At 38.7% G+C, this 19,581-nt stretch overlaps 1 protein-coding gene across 1 annotated transcript; it reads left to right on the forward strand.

Moving 5' to 3' along the window:
• The first annotated feature begins 1,686 nt into the window (after nt 1–1,686).
• Nucleotides 1,687–4,822, forward strand: LOC137737936 (cyclic dof factor 1-like). Its single transcript, XM_068477524.1, has 2 exons — nt 1,687–2,145; nt 3,219–4,822. The coding sequence occupies exons 1-2, from the start codon at nt 1,879–1,881 to the stop codon at nt 4,515–4,517; spliced, it is 1,566 nt and encodes a 521-aa protein (XP_068333625.1). The 5' UTR covers nt 1,687–1,878; the 3' UTR covers nt 4,518–4,822.
• The last annotated feature ends 14,759 nt before the right edge of the window (nt 4,823–19,581 follow it).

The raw sequence follows: 19,581 nt of genomic DNA on the forward strand, positions 1-19,581 counted from the left end.
TTGCAGGTGGGTCCCCGACCCTCCGTTCCTTGGTAGATGATCGAATTGAAAGCTGCCCCCACTGGTCCCCGTCCGCCACGTGTTTTCTACTGCAAGCGAACTTTTCCCACGGCACAACCAATTATTTCCCACAGCTGGCATAAACATTATCCTGCCTCAGAGAAGCCACACAATAATTATGCTCGCACAAAACAATAACTTCTACTTCGCATATCTGAATTTTTAGCCAAATTATTAAGGGTAATTTGCTTCTGAATTCGAATTTTTTATTTGTAATTTTATTTTTATGTTACATTCTTTTAGATTATGAAAAATGATTTGAATTTATATGCATATGATGAAAAATATACTATTATAGTCAACTTATCCAAGTTGGAATAGTCAGCTTATCTTTAGCTCAGTTGGTAAAACACATGATTGTAGTTGGTTAACCATTAGTTATGCATGTGGTCCATATGAGAAAAATACCACTAAACTAAGAACTTTATTAATGTAAAATTTACGGATTGTGTTTATTAAGGTAGTATTTCATTTGGTAATTTTTATTACTTCCCCATTGCTCATTTGGTAAATTTTATTACTTCCCCATTGCAAAATCTAACTTACTAATCATCATAAGGGAACAAGAGTTCAACACATTGCAGCAAGTACTTAATAGCTTTATATAACTTCATTCGGGGGTTAGGGTTTTCAATAGCCCTATATGTTCAATGAAACACAATTGAGATTTTTCTTGTGGAAACAAAACTCTATACATACTCATCCTAAAAAATCACGATTTCTTTATAGGTGCAACAATAGTCAGTATTTATATGCCTCATTTCTCGACACCGAACTTGTTTCAGTCATTTTCTATGTACAAGCTTGATAGTTTTTCCTTTTCAGAAAAATAAACAGAATTCCAAGCATACTTATCAGGGAAAATTCACAATGTTCTATAATTGTATTGGTGCTAAAATATCTATAGGTCTCATTCACCAATAATCCAATTTATACAGTCAATAGTATGTATTTATGAGTCATATTTTCTATTGAAGTACAACGTAATATGTTGTGATTAGAAACTGTTATTTTGGCACTAATTACTACAGTCTAGTTGTATTACTCTTCTTATAAGATTTTAAGTTTGAATATCGTAAATAACGAGTTCAATATCCATTTATTCCCTAACTCTTGCAGTAATAATTTGGACAAAAGGCAAAGAAAACATGGACAAATAAGTGAATCTGATAAGGCAAATAGCATAAATGAACAAACAAAAGAGAGAATATTTTTAAGTAGAAGGCAGGCAAACTGGCAAAGGCAGGTGAAGTTGGAGAAATGTTTCAGTACGTCAAAAATACGGTCTGGTACACTAAGTGTTATAATACAAGTAGTTGAATACTTGGAAAAAAAAATCCAACTGCTTGTATTATGACACTTGATGTATCAGTCTGTATTTTCGGCACAATGAAAAATCTCTCATAAAAGAGAAGGGAGTAATTAGCAAATTGTGAAAAGGGGTGGAAATTCAAATGCTGACATGGAATTGAAAAAAAAAAGAGGACAAAGAGAAGCACTATCTTTTTAAGAAATGTGGGGGAATCCAACAGAGCGAAAGATATCCTAACGCCACATACAACTTGTGGCTCACAAATCTCCTCCCTTTTCCCCCTTTTATGATGTGGCATTCCCCACCTCGTTAAACCCCACTCATTCCCTTTTCCCCTTCTCCTCAAAACTCCCCCTCATCCTCCTCGATCAGAACTCTGAGAACAACAAAAGCAACAACCATCAAGTGCACCAAAACCATCAAGTGCACATCAAAAGACTCGAACTTTCTGTACTTTTTGTTCGAAAGACAGATTTTTGTTTCTGGGTTTTAATCGAATTACGAGAATGTCGTCGGAGAGTGAAGGAGGTGGACACATGATAAAGCTGTTCGGAAAGACTATACCTTTGGCCATGGCGCCACTGAACCGTGAGTCTTCTTCCTCCATTGACGTGCGTTATGGAGCTGTTGACTCTGAAGTCGCTGCTACTGCTGGCGGCGGCGGTGGAGGTGCGGAAGACTGTTCCGAAACCAGCCAGAAGCTTTCTTCTTCTTCAGCTGCTACCAATTCGCGGGAAGAAAAGTCGGAGAGAGAAGAAGATGCACAGAAAGAGGTATGTTTGATCTTGAGTTTTCTATGGCGGCTGTTATTTTAGATTCTAAGAACAACCCATTTTTCAGAAACTCAGAATTTTAAATGGCTCGATTTTACCTGCTCTTGAGTTTGTGATTTTGGGATCCGAAAATTGACGTACTTAATGATTCCTGACTATTTCTTGTCCTGAAATCAAGATTGTCGATTTGGTCTGTGTTATTCCTTTCTTTTCTGTCCTCTTGATTATCCCGAGGTTGTCTTTGGGGAACTTGAGGATTACGTCATGATATTCGGATGCTGGCTGTGTTGGATTTACCAGTCTTATTCGGTTTAGTTTGATTCTGTTCAAGTTTCCGAAAAATTGGATTTTTGTTGATTTGGTGAAACCATTTTCATTTTTTGGTCAAAATATAATCATAAAGTTCCAGTTGAAATGGTTTGGAAATCAAAGGGCATGGTGATAAGGAGAAGTTGCTTTTTTTCGCTGCACTTTAGAAGTAGCTAATTGTGCTTTTGGCTTCTGAGACTCTTTCCACGGATACTTTGAATTGCTTGCTCTGTTTTCATCAGAAGGATTTATTTATCCATCTATGTCAAATTTGTACGTTGACATGGCTGGTAACATTTTAGAGGAAGGAAAAGGGAGAATCCTAGAATTTCACTTCATTTTCGTCGGGATCGGATAACTTTTGTCAGTTGAACAAACGGCTTATAAAATCCGAGATAGCTTTCGGTTTTTCTGCAGTGATTATGTTTTTTCTTTCCGGACAACTTCAGTGTTTTGCACCGTCTGCTTCTGTAACAACATTTTTTTCTTTCTTTGGCTCCGTTCTTATCTACTTTGGTTCCCCTTTGTATGTTTTGTGAATGACAATGTTTCGGACAATAACAAAATTTATGTATCAAAAGTTCTTCAACCCTTTTTCTCTTGTTTATTCTGCTTGAATAACTCGAAAGCGGTTTCTGTTTGATTTATAAATCAATGTTTTAGCATGTATGATCACAACAATCTGTTTATCAGTACATTGAGTGAACTCGGAACTATTCTTGTAAAAGCACTTTTCTGATCAGAAATTTTTGTTTGGAATATAGGAAACAATGTCAGGAAAAGAACTCGCAGCTGATAGACAGCATGATGATGATACCTCAGATCAAATCACAGAAGACATAAAAGCTCCTACAGCATCATCTGGAATTAGCGAGAATCCTAAAACTCCTTCAGCTGATAGAGAAACTTCATCTAAGAATGGAGACCAGAGCGAGACTGGTAGCTCACAAGATAAGACTCTGAAGAAGCCAGACAAGATACTTCCATGCCCTCGATGTAATAGTATGGACACCAAGTTCTGTTACTACAATAACTACAATGTCAACCAGCCTCGCCATTTCTGCAAGAACTGCCAGAGATATTGGACTGCTGGAGGAATCATGAGGAATGTGCCTGTGGGTGCTGGTCGTCGCAAGAATAAGAACTCTTCAGCTTCACAGTATCGTCACATTTTTATGTCAGATGCTCTTCAAGCAGCTCATGCTAGCACTGCAAATGGTGCACACAACGCTACTTTGGGAGGCAACGGCACTGTCCTTACCTTTGGTTCAGATTCTCCTCTTTGTGAATCAATGGCTTCTGTATTGAACCTTGCAGAGAGAAACCAAAATTGTATGCAAAATGGATTTCATGGACCCGAACAAAGGCTCCTAGTTTCTCCCACTGCTGGAGATAATGGGGACGACCGCTCAAGTGGATCATCCATTACAGCTTCAAATTCAACAGAGAGGGGAGGCAGAGCTAGTTCACAAGAGCCGTCAGCTCAAAATTGTCAAACTTTCCCTCCTCAAGTACCATGCTTTCCGGGTTCCCCTTGGCCTTATCCATGGAACTCAGCTCAGTGGGCCTCTGCAATGCCTCCACCCGGCTTCTGCCATTCAGGCTTTCCGATGTCATTCTACCCTGCACCGCCATATTGGGGCTGCACTGTGCCGGGCCCTTGGAATGTTCCATGTCTCTCACCATCCTCTACTCTTAGCCATTGCGCTACAAGATCCGGTCCAAATTCCCCAACCTTAGGGAAACATTCAAGAGACGAGGACATACCTAATCCATCCAGCTCTCAGAACGAAGAGCCTGCGAAAGAGAACAGTTCCGAAAGATGTGTATGGATCCCAAAAACTTTAAGGATCGATGATCCTAATGAAGCAGCAAGAAGCTCTATATGGGCAACACTTGGCATTAAGAATGAAAAGGGAAACTGTACCAACGAGGGAGGAGGTCTCTTCAAGGCGTTTCAATCAAAGGGAGATGAGAAGAATCACGTGGTTGAAGCTTCTCCAGTGTTGCAAGCGAACCCTGCAGCGTTTTCCCGGTCACTCAACTTCCGCGAAAGAACATGATCAAAGCTGAAGTTTGAGTGGTAAACTTCGGCAATGTGATGGAAGCGGGTTTACCTCCCTTCAACCTCTTGCTGCTGACAAATATGACACCTTTTTTTTCCATTTACTTTTGTACCATAAGGCAATGTTTACTGATCAGCCTCAATGTTTCTGAATTAGATCATATAGATGTATTTTCTTGAATCTCTGTGTAACATTATGGATAGTTCGTTTTTGTTTTCACATCAGTTAGTTGCTGCAGAAAGTGTTTTTATACATATTTAGGATGTGAGGTAACATAAGATAGCTAATAAAACGAGAGATATTTGGATGTAAACAAAATCCAATATTTGTTAACTAAACTTTAATTTTTCTCATGTGCTTTTCGTTGTTCTGGCAATTATGATATGTTGATCTACTTAAGTGTCAATTAAAGCTCAAAACATACTGACTTTTAATAATATCACAAAACTAACAAGTTATAAAATGATCCGACTTCAATTGTCTTTAGAGTAATGCGTGATATAATTTAAAAATAAATTTAAAAAAAAATAACGAAAAGTGAACAGTATGAGAATTGTTTCGTTAAAACTCCATGTTTTAAAAGTAACGATTCATGAAAAGAGTGAAAAAGTCAAGGTAGGGCCTAAATTGGGAAGATAAGCTTTGAACTAGTGGACAATTGAAGGGGCATATATCCCTTTCCAACACACAAGGAATCCAAATTGGTAAAGATAAAGACCATAAAGGGTAAACCGATGCGAGCCAAGTATATCCACCAAACACAGAAAGTGGCTTCTTTTCCCCTTCCACTTTGCTTGCTGGATAATATATCAAAATCAGGGAAGACACTCCATATTTATATATGTGTTTCTATTCAGATATTTCCTTGTCTTTGTCCTCACTTGGAGGAGGGCCACAAATTAGTTGTGGTGGGACCCATTAAAATTCTGAATTTTTGCTATATGATGATTATATTACAGGAAATTTTAACGAAAAGTTCCTAGTACTATTTACTTTAACGAAAAATCATATTTTTACACTAAAAAGTCAATTCTGATACTATTCACTTTACTCTTTATTTTATTCTTATAGTTAAAACTCAAAGTTTTCAAGCTATTTTCATTAATTTTCCTTATATTATATTCATACCAAATACTATAGACAAAGATGAGTTGTACATGTGGATCAGACCAGTTAGTTAAGTTTTTCTAAAACTTGGATGATACAAGGAGAATTTTATTAAAAAATAAATAAATAAAGTTATATCTAATCAAGGGGCGTAAATCAAACTATTCATAATACAAGGAAAAAAGATAAAATACATAAAAAATGAGGGACATAAACCTTATCCTTCAAAAAAAAAAAAAAAAGTAAGGTAAATTTGTATGCTAAGATGCACATCAATTTGAGAAGCGGAAGCTAGTAAAGAAAACATAGTCCGAAAAACAAAGTAGAACGAGCCACTAATGGATGAGAATCATGTCATACCAAAGTTGGAGAAGGCAAGCCATGTTAACAAAGTGTTTGCAACAACATTTACTTCGCAATATATGTGAGAGGAGTAGAAAGTCATCTTCCAAATGTGGTTCAACAAATAGACCATTGTGTACCAATAGACCAAGGAGAATCAATTGATTGGAGAGAAATTAGTGTATTTACATTTCTCGGTTGTATTAAAAGGAGAAAAATTAATTATTTGAAAAAAATAAAATCATAGTATCTTGTTCTTTGCAGTGTCAATCAGTAATACGTGACATTGATCCAAATATATTATAAAAGCTCTTGTGGTTGTAATATGTTTGCATGTTAACATCAACACCTTGACTTTGAAGTAAAACAAAGGAGATTAATATCAAACCTTACTAATCATGTTCTTTATTGGTTGCCGTATGATTTAATTTCTTCTTTTGGTATATAAAATAGAAGATAATTAGGGGAAAAAGGGTTCTTCATATATACACCTTTCTTTTTCTCTTGTTTGTTTTGAACTTTGAAGTTTTAACAGAAAAGTTCTCCCAGACATGTCACATCTGTATGTTTCCTCGTCGCTTGGGCCTCGTTGTTATGAAAATAATGATTTTGGGCTTCAAAGCTTTTAGACTTTTAGTTGGGCCCAACCCGGTTTGGAACTCAAAACGACTTAGGGACGGCCATAGGCAAGGCGAACAAGGCATGTGCCTTGTCCTCACTTTTAAATCAGGCCTTGATTTTGTTCATACTTTGCATTATTCATCGTAGCAATGATAATGGATAGGTGTTGAGTTTATCCACATGCGTTCCGAATTTAAACTTTCCACTCTCTTAAATTATAGTAATAGTTTTAAATCCTCTTACTCCCATTGATAATAATAAATTTGTTAAAATAAAAAATTCGTACTTTTGATTAAAAAGAACGGAAACAATCTCTTATTCTCATAAATATAATCTGATGTACCTCAAATTCATATTGTTATGAAATAAATCATCCTAAAATAAATTTGGAAGGCCACATTTCTTTTTCGTCTTAGACCTCATTTTGCATTGGGACGGCTCTGAAACGACTTGACTCGATGTGGTGGATTTTAGGATTTCAAGGAGCAAAGAATCTTGAGATAGTTATGGGCAGCTTCTATTGGAAGAAGCACATGGGTGTACAGACAGACAGCACAGCACAACAAGCATACAGCTCAAAGCACATGGGTTTACAGACAGTAAAGGACAGCAAGGGTGTAAAGCTTCAGCTTTCTTTGTTGCTGACTCATGGACAGCAGGGAAAGGAATTGCATGCGCATGTGTGATGTTGCATCCGAAGCTTTCCTTGTATTATGTATAAATATGCCTTCCCATAAGGCTTTCGATATATGAAAAAGATTACAATTCAAACCAGAAAAATCAATATGGTATCAGAGCAGGAAAAATAACCTGCTTCTGCATCATCTTATCCATGACGGATCCGGATGGTACATGCCCCCGTTGTCCACTGCCAACACTGTAATGGTGCTGCGCTTGTTGATCTCATCGCCGAGCTTGGTCTCCTTAAGGTAGTTGGTGTGAAGCTGCTCAGTTCCGACTGCTTCTCAAGAAGCTTGACGATGTCAAAGGCCGAGGCCGAAGAGAAGACAATAAAAACTGGAGCATAGTCCCTCCAGCACCTCAAGCACCGTCAAGTCTGATTCGAAGTTGCTCTCAGATTGCTGCAAATCCGAATTTGAACTCGCAACTTTCGGCTCGAAAAATAAGCCCTTCACGCCCTCTGCCTCCACCGTGGTCTCGCCTTCCACCGTGGACTTGCCGTAGCATCCCACCGACACATAACACTCAGCAGCGTGGACGTGTTCTCCCACCGTAGTCACGTCCTCCAGCCGCGGTCTCATGCTCTCGTGGTAATAAACCACGCCGACAACACCGCTATCCTCCAAGAAGAATTGTCTCTGCCGTTCGAGATTATCCGCGGGGCTGCGGAACGATGTTTTTCCACAAACAGCAGGAATGCTAAGGCTTATCGAGGCTGCTGTTTTTTGAGAGTTTGAAGATCCGAATCCGAGACCAACCGGATCGAGTTGTCCAGCACCTCAAGCACCGTCAAGATCGGGGGAAGTCCCTCCTCAACCTCACATCGACGACGGCTCCGATCATCTGGCACACCTGCCCGATCGAGCCTTTCCCGGTGAATTCGTCGGTGATTTTTTTCCCTCTGTTTTTTTTTTCCTGACACTCTGTGAGTGAAAGAAATGGATTTGGCGGTATGGGTTTTATAGCAGGGAGGAAGAAAGTGCTTCTGGTGTTTTTCCGTGAGAGGAAGCTACAGATTTCATCCAAAGATTTCTGATTAAAAAAAAAAAAAAAAATCTTTCTTTATATGGCGGAAGAGAATTCTTATTTGTTTGGAGATTCCCAGATATCTTCCTCCTCAACCATGTCTGAGGTGGATGTCAATCCAAATCAAAGATTAAGCTCAGTCTTGTTAAATGAGTTTAATTACTTACCTTGGTCGAGAGCAGTGAGTCTTGCCCTAGGTGGAAGGTCCAAGCTAGGGTTCATAAATGGAAGCATCGAAGTTCCTGATGTTTCTTCACCAACTTATGAAATCTGGCTTTGCAAGGATCAGCTAGTTATGTCATGGCTCCTAAATTCCATGGAACGTAAACTAGCTGAAATATTCAGTTATTCTGAATCATCATTCAAACTTTGGCAGACAGTCAAGGAAATGTATGGCAGCCAGAACAATGCTGCACGTGTGTTTCAATTGAAGAAGAACATTTCCAACATACAACAAGAAGGAAAGCCCTTTGTTCAACTTTTAGGCAGCATGAAGAGCATGTGGAATGAGCTGGAAATGTATCGGCCTCACACAACTGAGGCGTCTTTACTACTGAAAAGGGCAGAAGAAGACAAGATATTCCAACTCTTGTCAAGTCTCGATCCAGGATACGAAGACCTACGAAGCCACATACTCATGAACCCCGAACTACCTTCCTTCACCAGCATATGTGCAACAATCCAACGTGAAGAAGTACGAAGGAAAGTCATGAACACTGGCACAAAGACCAGTGTAACTGAAGCAAGGGCTTATCTAGCCAACGAAAGAAAATACAAAGTGAAGAATCCACACTTAAAGTGCCAACACTGCAACTATACTGGTCACGTTAAGGAGACATGCTGGATTTTGCATCCAGAATTAAAGCCAGAGTTCATGAAGGATAACAAGGGCTCACAAAGACTGAACCGTGCACCACATAGAGCCAACAATGCAACTACCTCAACCTCTCATAGGTCTGATGCACTCAAGAGCTTCACTGCAAATCCAGCTGCACTCATAAATGAGTTTGCAGTGTATCTTCAAAGCAAGAAAGAAAGGATTAAGAGTGACCAAACAGTCGGCTTTGAAGATGGAAGTTCAACAGCTTTGTTAGGCAAGTTTGCTGGATTTCTGACAGAAACACAACACATGGCCCAAGATGACATGCAAGGTATCATGACTGTTTTTAAAACTGCTCTTAATGTAAATATGATGCATGATTTGTGGATTGTTGATTCGGGTGCCACAGATCATATGACCAACCATGTTTCTAAGTTTCACAAGTTTGAAAAATTTTCAAAACCATCTCAAGTCTCAACTGCCAATGGTGAGAGTTCTAAGGTTTTAGGGAAGGGAAATGTCAACTTAATATCGGACAAAATTGAGTCAGTAGCCTTATTTGTTCCTTCTTTTCCATTTCAACTTCTATCTGTGGGAAAAATCACCAATACCTTAAATTGTTTGGCCATTTTCTCTCCTCACAATGTCATTTTTCAGGATTGCCTCACCAAGAAGACGATTGGTGAAGGGTTTTACCTTGATGGCCTCTATTACATATCAAAAAACAGTCCCAGAGGATTTCAAGCCAAGTCCAGTCCATCCCAAGATAGTCAATTATGGCATCAACGTTTAGCTCATCCTTCCCAACCTGTTTTGTCTTCCTTGTTTCCAAACTTAGGTAATGATTTAATTTCGTGTGAAACATGTCATTTGTCTAAAGCCACCAGATTGCCTTTTACATCATCCTTATCTAGGACTAGTAAAGTTTTCGAACTAGTTCACTCAGATGTATGGGGACCAACGTTTGAATCTTTTGATGGTTATAAGTATTATGTAACTTTTGTTGATGATTTCTCTAGAGCCACATGGTTGTACCTTTTAAAGTCTAAGAGTGAAGTGATTGAAGTTTTTAAGGATTTTCACAATCTTGTTAAGAACCATTTTTCCTCTCAAATTCAAACCTTAAGATCTGACAATGGCACCGAATATATGTCCCATATCATGTCATTATATTTGAGCAAGCATGGTATCATGCATCAAACAAGTTGTGTCGGCACACCTCAACAAAATGGTGTAGCTGAAAGGAAAAATCGTGACATTCTGGAAAAAACGAGAGCATTAATGTTACAAATGAACGTACCAAAGAGATTTTGGTCACAAGGAGTCATGGCGGCTGTGTACATCATCAATAGACTTCCTAGCCGAGTCTTGGGTTTTAAATCTCCACTTGAAGTCATGAAAGGAAGAAAAATCGACCTTTCACATCTTAGAGTCTTTGGCTGTGTCTGTTTTGTTCATATACAGTCACACCATCGAGATAAGTTGGACCCTAGAGCTCTAAAATGTATTTTTCTTGGTTATTCATCAACACAAAAAGGATATAAGTGCTATGATCCTCAACTAAGAAAAATAATTGTATCTAAAGATGTACGATTCCATGAAGCTAACCCTTTTTTCAGCAAATCACATGAAGCCACAAGTCAGGGGGAGTGCATCTTAGACCTAATTCCTCTACCAAGAATCTGTACACCCATTGAAGTCAATAATGAAGGTACTCATCCTGATAATTCTGTGCATGATGATGACTCGGTGCATGATGATGACAACGGCAACATAGAAAATCCTCAAGGAGTGGATGAAAATTTGAATGAGGATGAGACAAACCTCCTAGCACCTCGACGCAATCCTCGGCGTGATAGACAACCTCCCACAAGGTTTCAAGATTTTGTCACATATAAACCGAGGCATCCAATTTCAAATTGCGTGTCGTATCAAAAGGTAACTCCATCTCATGCTGCCTTTCTTAACAACATTTCAAGTCACAGTGAGCCTCAAAACTTTTATGAGGCTAATAATCAAGTTGTGTGGAAAGAAGCTATGAGAGAAGAACTCAAAGCACTAGACCAACACAAAACCTGGAGCATCACCAAACTTCCACAAGGAAAAAAGGCAGTAGGCTGTAAGTGGATCTATAAGATCAAGTTTAATTCTGATGGTTCGATTGAGAGGCATAAAGCCAGGCTGGTGGCTCGAGGATTCACTCAAACATTTGAGGTGGATTACAAGGAAACATTTGCTCCTGTCGCAAAAATGAACTCAGTAAGGGTTCTATTGTCTGTTGCCGTCAACAAAGGTTGGTCTATGTATCAAATGGACGTGAAGAACGCCTTTCTACATGGTGATCTTGAAGAAGAAGTCTATATGAGATTGCCACCAGGACACCCTCAAAGCCAAGAGCCTAATTTGGTGTGTAAGTTACATAAGTCAATTTATGGACTGAAGCAATCACCACGTGCTTGGTATGCAAAACTAAGTACCATTCTTCATAACATTGGTTTCAAAAGGAGTAATGCAGATTCATCATTATTTGTTCGCACAAGAGCTGCAAGCAAATTAGTTGTGTTGATATATGTGGATGACTTAATAATTACAGGTGATAATGCTGCTGAAATCACCACACTCAAACAATCACTTCAACAACAATTTGCGGTTAAAGATCTTGGGGTATTGAAGTATTTTCTTGGAATCGAAATGGCATCTTCTTACAAGGGACTATTTCTTAATCAACGAAAGTACGTCATGGACCTACTTAAAGATGCAAATATGAGTGATGCCAAGCCTGCACTTACCCCTCTTGATAGCAAGCTCAAGCTTGACTTGGGAGGCACGTCACTCTCGGATATCAGCTTATATCAGAGGCTTGTCGGCAAGCTGATCTACCTAACGATCACCAGACCAGACATCTCACATTCAGTAAGTATTGCCAGTCAGTTCATGCACTCTCCCACCATCGAGCATCTGAACCTTGTCAAAAGAATCTTACGTTACTTAAAAGGGTCTGTTGGTCGTGGCATCCTCATGGCAAAGAATGACAACACTCAAATCATGGGGTACTGTGATGCTGATTGGGCAGGAAACGCAATCGATCGGAAGTCCACCACTGGTTATTGTACCTTTGTTGGTGGAAACCTGGTCACGTGGAAGAGCAAGAAACAAACTGTCATCGCAAGATCAAGTGCCGAAGCTGAATATCGTGCAATGGCCTCAACCGCGTGTGAGCTGATATGGCTAAAAGGACTTTTATGTGACTTAGGTGTGTTCACAGCTCAACCAATGACCTTATTCTGTGACAACCAGGCTGCCATGCACATAGCATCAAACCCCGTCTTTCACGAGAGGACGAAGCATATTGAAGTCGACTGTCATTATGTCCGTGAACAAGTACAGTCGCAGGTGATTCAGACACATTATGTAAAAAGCCTCGATCAACTGGCTGATATATTCACCAAACCTCTGGCTTCTCATCAGTTTCAAAGACTCCTCTCCAAGCTTGGATCCATCAACCTACTGGATCCAGCTTGAGGGGGAGTATTGGAAGAAGCACATGGGTGTACAGACAGACAGCACAGCACAACAAGCATACAGCTCAAAGCACATGGGTTTACAGACAGTAAAGGACAGCAAGGGTGTAAAGCTTCAGCTTTCTTTGTTGCTGACTCATGGACAGCAGGGAAAGGAATTGCATGCGCATGTGTGATGTTGCATCCGAAGCTTTCATTGTATTATGTATAAATATGCCTTCCCATAAGGCTTTCGATATATGAAAAAGATTACAATTCAAACCAGAAAAATCAATAGCTTCCTCCTCAAAAAGGTCTTGCGTTTATGCTTAAGATAATATTCTGAGGAGCCATTGTTTTTGCTGTGATCGAAAATCCTCTTTGGTTATGGCGTGTTATTATGTTTCTATTAAAAGTTGCTCAAGCATTCGAGCAAGCAATCATGTATATGCACAACAGTGCGTTCTGTTATCACATTCACTATGATTTTTGAAATTCGAATAACTACAAGTCCTTGCATTGAAATTCCTCCTGACAGAGAGAAGTTGGGAGGAAAACAAAAGGATGTTGTCCCAATTTCTTAGAAGATTCGTAAAGTCTTTTGGACATTGGATGTCCTCGTGGAACATGAAACATTAAGTCGGTCACGCACTAACCATCAAGTTATGGAAACTTGCAAAGGCGATGTGAACTTCCAATTCAGATTATAGGTTGTTTAATTTCTTTTGTTGTTTTTTGCATATTTGAAGAAAGGTAGGTTTGGTTCAAACAAATTTGAAAATTAAATTTACTATAATTAAAAAATCCCGCATATGTACATATGCGTATCCATATTGGTTAGAACATAAAACGGTTTTGAATCCCTTTTAATTTAGGATGCGAGAAGTCATTAACCAATAAAAGAGAAGAAAAAAACATGAGAATGAGATTAGCTACATGCCAATATAGTTTTAAAATAAAAGTAAAAACCCAAAAGCTTACTCTCATAGACCTACTACAATTCTTAGAGTAAAACTCAAATTTTAGGTTCTAAACCTACCACAACTTGCTCCAACCCTTGGACCAAATATGAGTATTAACCCAAAGCTCATTTTTGGGGCAAATTTAACCCAGAATTCATTCCGGGTTAGGCGGGCTAGCCCACCATATATGTGTATTTTTTTTAGTTTTATATTTATAAATTCATTGAATTCAACGGCTAAGATCTAATATGATCAAATCTAACGGTCCAAATTTAAATCCAATGGCTAAAATAATTTAAAATTTTCTTTTATTTGTTTCATGTTCTTTCATAGTGTTCCACGAGTTTCATAGTGTCAGTTTAGTGATTTTTCAATATTTACCGGAACCTAAATATTTTTAGGTTAAAATTTTCATAAAATTAAATTAGGATAGTTTACATAATTTTTTTTTAAAAAAAAGTTATTTTAATAATTCTAAATTCATTATTTAATAATTTCAAATCAAAAGTTTAACCCAGAAAGGTTTGAACAGAAAACATATTTTTGGATTAAAACTCTAAATTTTCTGGAGGTTAAAAATCTTAAGTTTTAACCCAAGGTTAAAAGTCTGGTACTCCTATTGGCCCATTGGGAATAGGAGGATGTAACTTTCTGTTTCCCTTCCCAAACACTCTTCAGTAAATTCTTGTGCATCTTCCACGAAAATTTATTCGACAAAAAAAAGAGCACTGCATCTTCTCCCCTTAAGAAAGTTAAAGACGTTGACCCTTCAAGCACAAGTCACCAAGTCGCTCCTTTTTTTTTTTTCTTTCTATATAACAGTCTCTAAGTGTTGGTTTGCCCTATCACTTAGCCATGAAGGACATACCAACAAACACAACTCAACTGGTCTGCCTTTATTTTTCAGCATCGATTTCTTGGGTATTAAATTTCTTAGTTTTATCTTTACACCACATGTTTCATCCCTTTGTAATATTTTTCTCCACACCTTCGAAGAAGGTTTGCACCAATACCCGCAAATCAACTTCTGATAAAACAGAAGTAACCGAAGAAGTGAAGACGGTGATGGACAGACTAGGGTTAATATGTTATGATGCACAAGGAGATGATATTCAAGGTGGGGTTGGTGCGGAGGAGGAGCTTTCGAGACTGTTCGATGAGGAGGAGCCTAGCTTGGAGGAGGTAAAGGAAGCGTTTGATGTGTTTGATGAAAATAAAGACGGGTTTATAGATGCTGCAGAGTTACAAAGAGTTTTATACATTTTGGGTTTGGAGGACGGGTTTGGATTGGACGAATGCCGGAGGATGATCGAGGCCGTTGATACGAACGGAGATGGACTAATTGATTTTGATGAGTTTGTGACACATATTGAGAACAGCTTTTGTTGACAACCAAGCTGAAGTGTGCTTTTTGCTTATTGTTCTGGTTTGCATATTGTAATGCCTAATTCCTTTACAACTGAAGTGTGTGCTACTTCTGATTACTTTTATTTTAATTGTTATGAAGTTTCATGGATTACGAAATTGCTGTATTTTGTTGTCTTTTTTTTTTTTTTTTTTATCTTTTTTGTTTTCATTTTTAGAATATTAAAGTTTATGTCGTCCTGATTAGGTGTAATTCTTTTTTTTTTCCGCCATCAATAACCTATACCACCAAAGTTTTCTTTAAAAAAAGAAGAAGAAGCACACGGATGTGAGTATAGTCATATGGTTATTGCGAATTTGGGAGGTATCATGTCACTAGATGTTAGACCATCTCCAACCAATCCAGCCAGAGGGTTATAAGGCCAAAAATAGGTCGAAATGACACGAAAATCATCTCCAACTGAGGGTTAGGCCAAAGAGTTTGTGGACCCCATCGGGTCAAAAGCACCAAATCAGGCCAGCGAGTTGACCATCTCTAGCCACCCAGCCCAATGAGCCAACCCATTTTTATTTTTTTTAGACAATTTTTTTTTGCCCAACCTACTTTTTTTCTTGGACGATTTTTTTTTTTTTAATTTCTAATTTTTTTCATACACCATTTGTCATATACTTTTCACCATTCCATACTATCTTACCTCATTTCTAATAATCTTCCTATGTCTGAAAATCTTATTTTAATATGGTAGTTTAATTTAATTAAATATATTAATTCAATTAATTCAATTAAAATAATAAATTATGTTTGACCTATAGACATTTGGCCTCCTCGGTTAGAGATGGTTTTTGTCACAGGGCTATGTTTGGCATATGGCATTTTGGCCCCTTCGGTTGGAGATTAGCCTTAATAGGAGCAATAACCCTTCACTGCGGCCTGAACTAAAGCTATTCACTCCTTCCAATCCATTTGAAGTTTCAATAGATCATGCATATCTGGTGGAGTCAATCATGGGTTACTTATTGCACGTCCTAAGATTTTATAGGCGGTGACAGGTTTTTTGGGAGGCCGCTGACGAAGGAATTCAGGTTTACTTCAGTAATGAAGATGGATCTATTGTGCACCAAGTTGAGGTAAAAAGCAATGGAGATGAAGCTCTCGTCGTGGGTGACAACCATTCGGTCTATGTTTTGGCTTCAAATTTTCCTGGTTGCTGCGGGAATTCTAGATATTACACTAGTGATTTCATATCATCTTGTCCATCGTCTGATGGTAATAAACCACGTGATCGTGATTTGGTGTCTTTCTGATTGATCTTTCGTACTAGTCTCGTTACTTTCCCCATTCAATAACAAGGAGAAGCAGGGTTTCCTATTTCTTTCGGAACATCACACACCCTACTATTCATAGCTTCTCTGATTTATTATTTTTTCCGTTACAAGTAAATAAACATGCCATGTACGGGTTGAAATCAGGTGGTTTTTCGGAAGAACACATAAGCAACGGCAGGTCCAAGAGGAATCACTGCTCTGATACCATGTGGACAATTTTATGTATATATCATGTATAAAATAGTTTACAAGATCAACCATAAATAGGAGAGGAATACAAGGAAGAAAGTGGAGGAATGGTGCGGACAGGGATGGCAGCTCAGCAAGCATGAGTGAAGACCTGACCTCCACTATCTCTAACTTAAACTAATACCTAGCTTTACATGATGAGGGAATATTGCTCTTAAATAAGCCTAAAGTAAACAAACAAGCAGCTAACCCTAGCCGAAAGTAAGATGACAATGAGTTGTTATCCATCACCAACTAAACAATGACAACTAGACAAACCCTACCACCAATAATAATAGATACTTCAATACTCCCCCTCAAGCTGGATCGAGAGTTCTTCTGGATCCAAGCTTGAAGAGAAGACGATCAAGTTGTGCAGAAGGCAGAAGCTTGGTGAACACATCGGCAAGTTGATCACTGGAACGAACAAATACAGTTTGTAATAGCTTGGACTGAACTTGGTTGCGAACGAAATGACAGTCAACCTCGATGTGCTTTGTGCGTTCATGGAAGACGGGGTTGGCAGCAATATGCATTGCTGCTTGATTGTCACAGTGAAGAAGAATTGGTTTGGAGGAGATGATTTCAAGATCACGTAGCAACCTCTTTAGGCAAATTAGTTCGCATGCAGTCGATGCCATTGCACGGTACTCAGCTTCTGCGCTTGACCGAGCTACAACAGATTGCTTTTTGCTCTTCCACGTAACGAGGTTACCACCAACAAGAGTGCAATAACCAGTTGTGGATTTGCGATCAAGGACATTGCCTGCCCAATCAGAGTCTGTGTATCCTTCAATGGTGAAGTGTCCGTTGTTTTGCATGAAAATCCCAGTAGATATTGAGCTTTTCAAGTATCGAAGGATCCTTTTAACTAGTTGCAAATGATGAGATGAGGGAGAATGCATGAACTGGCTGACAAAGCTAACAGCATAAGCAATGTCAGGTCGGGTTATAGTCAAATAGATAAGTTTTCCTACCAACCTTTTATACTCCGATGCATTTTCAAGCTGGATGCCTGAGGTTTCATCCTTGAAATTTGTTGGTAGTGGTGTTTTGGCAGGCTTGCAATGCATCATATTTGCTTCTTCTAAAAGATCTAGAACGTACTTTTGTTGATTTAGAAACAAACCAGTTGGAGATTGATCCATTTCGATTCCAAGAAAGTATCGAAGTCTGCCAAGATCTTTGATTTTGAAGGTTGAATGTAATGTGGCTTTGAGAGCAGTTATTTCTTCTGGATTATCTCCCGTGACAATAAGATCATCAACATAAACAAGTACCACCAATCTTCCATGCGTACCAATCCTAGTGAACATTGAAGAATCTGCATTGCTTCGTTTAAAGCCGGATAACATAAGGACATAACTAAGTTTTGAGTACCAAGCCCTTGGAGATTGCTTGAGACCGTAAATAGCCTTGTGAAGCTTGCAGGCTATTCCTTGTTCCTTCTCTCGTTCATGACCAGGTGGTAGTCGCATGTATACCTCTTCTTCTAACTCTCCATGTAGGAAGGCATTTTTTACATCCATTTGATGTAGAGACCAGTTTGAATTGATAGCCATCGAAAGAAGCACTCTAACTGTGTTCATCTTTGCCACAGGGGCAAAGGTTTCTTTGTAATCTACTCCGAAGGTTTGTGTGAAGCCCCTTGCAACTAACCTTGCCTTATGCCGCTCTATGTTTCCATCTGAGTGAAATTTGGTCTTATAAATCCATCTTGCCCCAACCACACGTTGACCTTTTGGCAGAGAAACAATGCTCCAAGTTTGATTTTCATCAAGTGTCTTCAGTTCTTCAAGCATGGCTTGCCTAGGGTGGTTCGGTATGGGATACCATACCAAAACTAGTATCCCGAATCCCAAACCGAAATTTTTCGGGATGGGAATTTGAAGACCAATCCCAAACCAAATTTTCGGGAATCCCGAAATATTTTCGGGATTTTGGGACAAATCGGGAATCCCAAATTGAAATATGAAATTATGAATTGTTCTTCAAATATATAATTCAAGAACACATTCATGAACTAGGAATTTCATTTCATTCACACTACCATTTAATTGAACACTGGCATGCTTGACTCTTTTTATCATAGTCAAAATTCAAATTAATTAAACTCTTTTTGCAATCTGTTGAGAGACAAAAGAATCAAGCCTTCTGAAATCATCAGCCATGGCAGCAGCAATAATAAAATCCACATGAATATCAAACAGAACATGAAAAATATGCAAGGTGTAGGGCATTCTAGGTTGCTGAGCATGAATTAGAAACTACTAGCATCAATTATAAAAGAATAATATATATATATGTATAAATATATATATATATAATAATTAATATTATATATTTTCGGTTTGGTATGGGATTCCCGAAATATCGAGAAGCCAATCCCGAATCCCATACCGAAATTTTGGGATTGGTTCGGGATAGCATCCCGAAAATTTCGGGAATTTCGGTTTGGGAAATTTTTGGTTTGGGATCGGGATTTTTTCGGTTCGGTTCGGGATTTTCGGGATTTTTTTCCACCCCTAGCCTCCATACAGGAGATTGGTGTGCCTCTTCGAAGGATCGAGGCTCAGAATTTTGGGATAACTTGGTCACAAAGACAGCATGAGATGGAAAGCTTTTGCTATGAAAAACCATTTGTCCAATAGGATGTCTAGGCGTGTAGATTTCAAAATCATCAAGTCTGGCTGGAGGTTGTCTGTTTCGAGAAGGATTCCTTCGTGGAGGAGGAGGTTGTTCAAGTTGAGGCTCTCTCCTTTCGAGAATGACTTCTTCATTATCTGCTTCCATACTTTCAGGAGCTGGCTCTATCTCAACAGCTTCATTTTGCGGTGTTGACAGCCTTGTATCATCAAGGAAGAGAGGGGTAGGAAACACTTCATATGAGAGCTCCCCCTGAGGTTCATCATCATGCATTTGAAAGAAGGAGTGAGTTTCATCAAAACGCACATCCCTGGATACACATACCTTTATGGTCTTAGAGTCGTAGCATTTGTATCCTTTTTGGGAAGTTGAGTAACCTACGAATGCACATTTGATAGCCCTTGGATCAAGTTTATCTCGGTGAATAGTTTGAATGT

Source organism: Pyrus communis, chromosome 6 (genome assembly GCF_963583255.1).
Source record: "Pyrus communis chromosome 6, drPyrComm1.1, whole genome shotgun sequence".
Lineage (NCBI taxonomy): Eukaryota > Viridiplantae > Streptophyta > Magnoliopsida > Rosales > Rosaceae > Pyrus > Pyrus communis.

Coding starts and splice junctions, on each gene's coding strand:
- LOC137737936 (XM_068477524.1), top strand. CDS start 1,879: ATGTCGTCGGAGAGTGAAGGAGGTGGACACATGATAAAGCTGTTCGGA. Junction 2,146..3,218: donor AAGAAGATGCACAGAAAGAG/GTATGTTTGATC, acceptor TTTGGAATATAG/GAAACAATGTCAGGAAAAGA.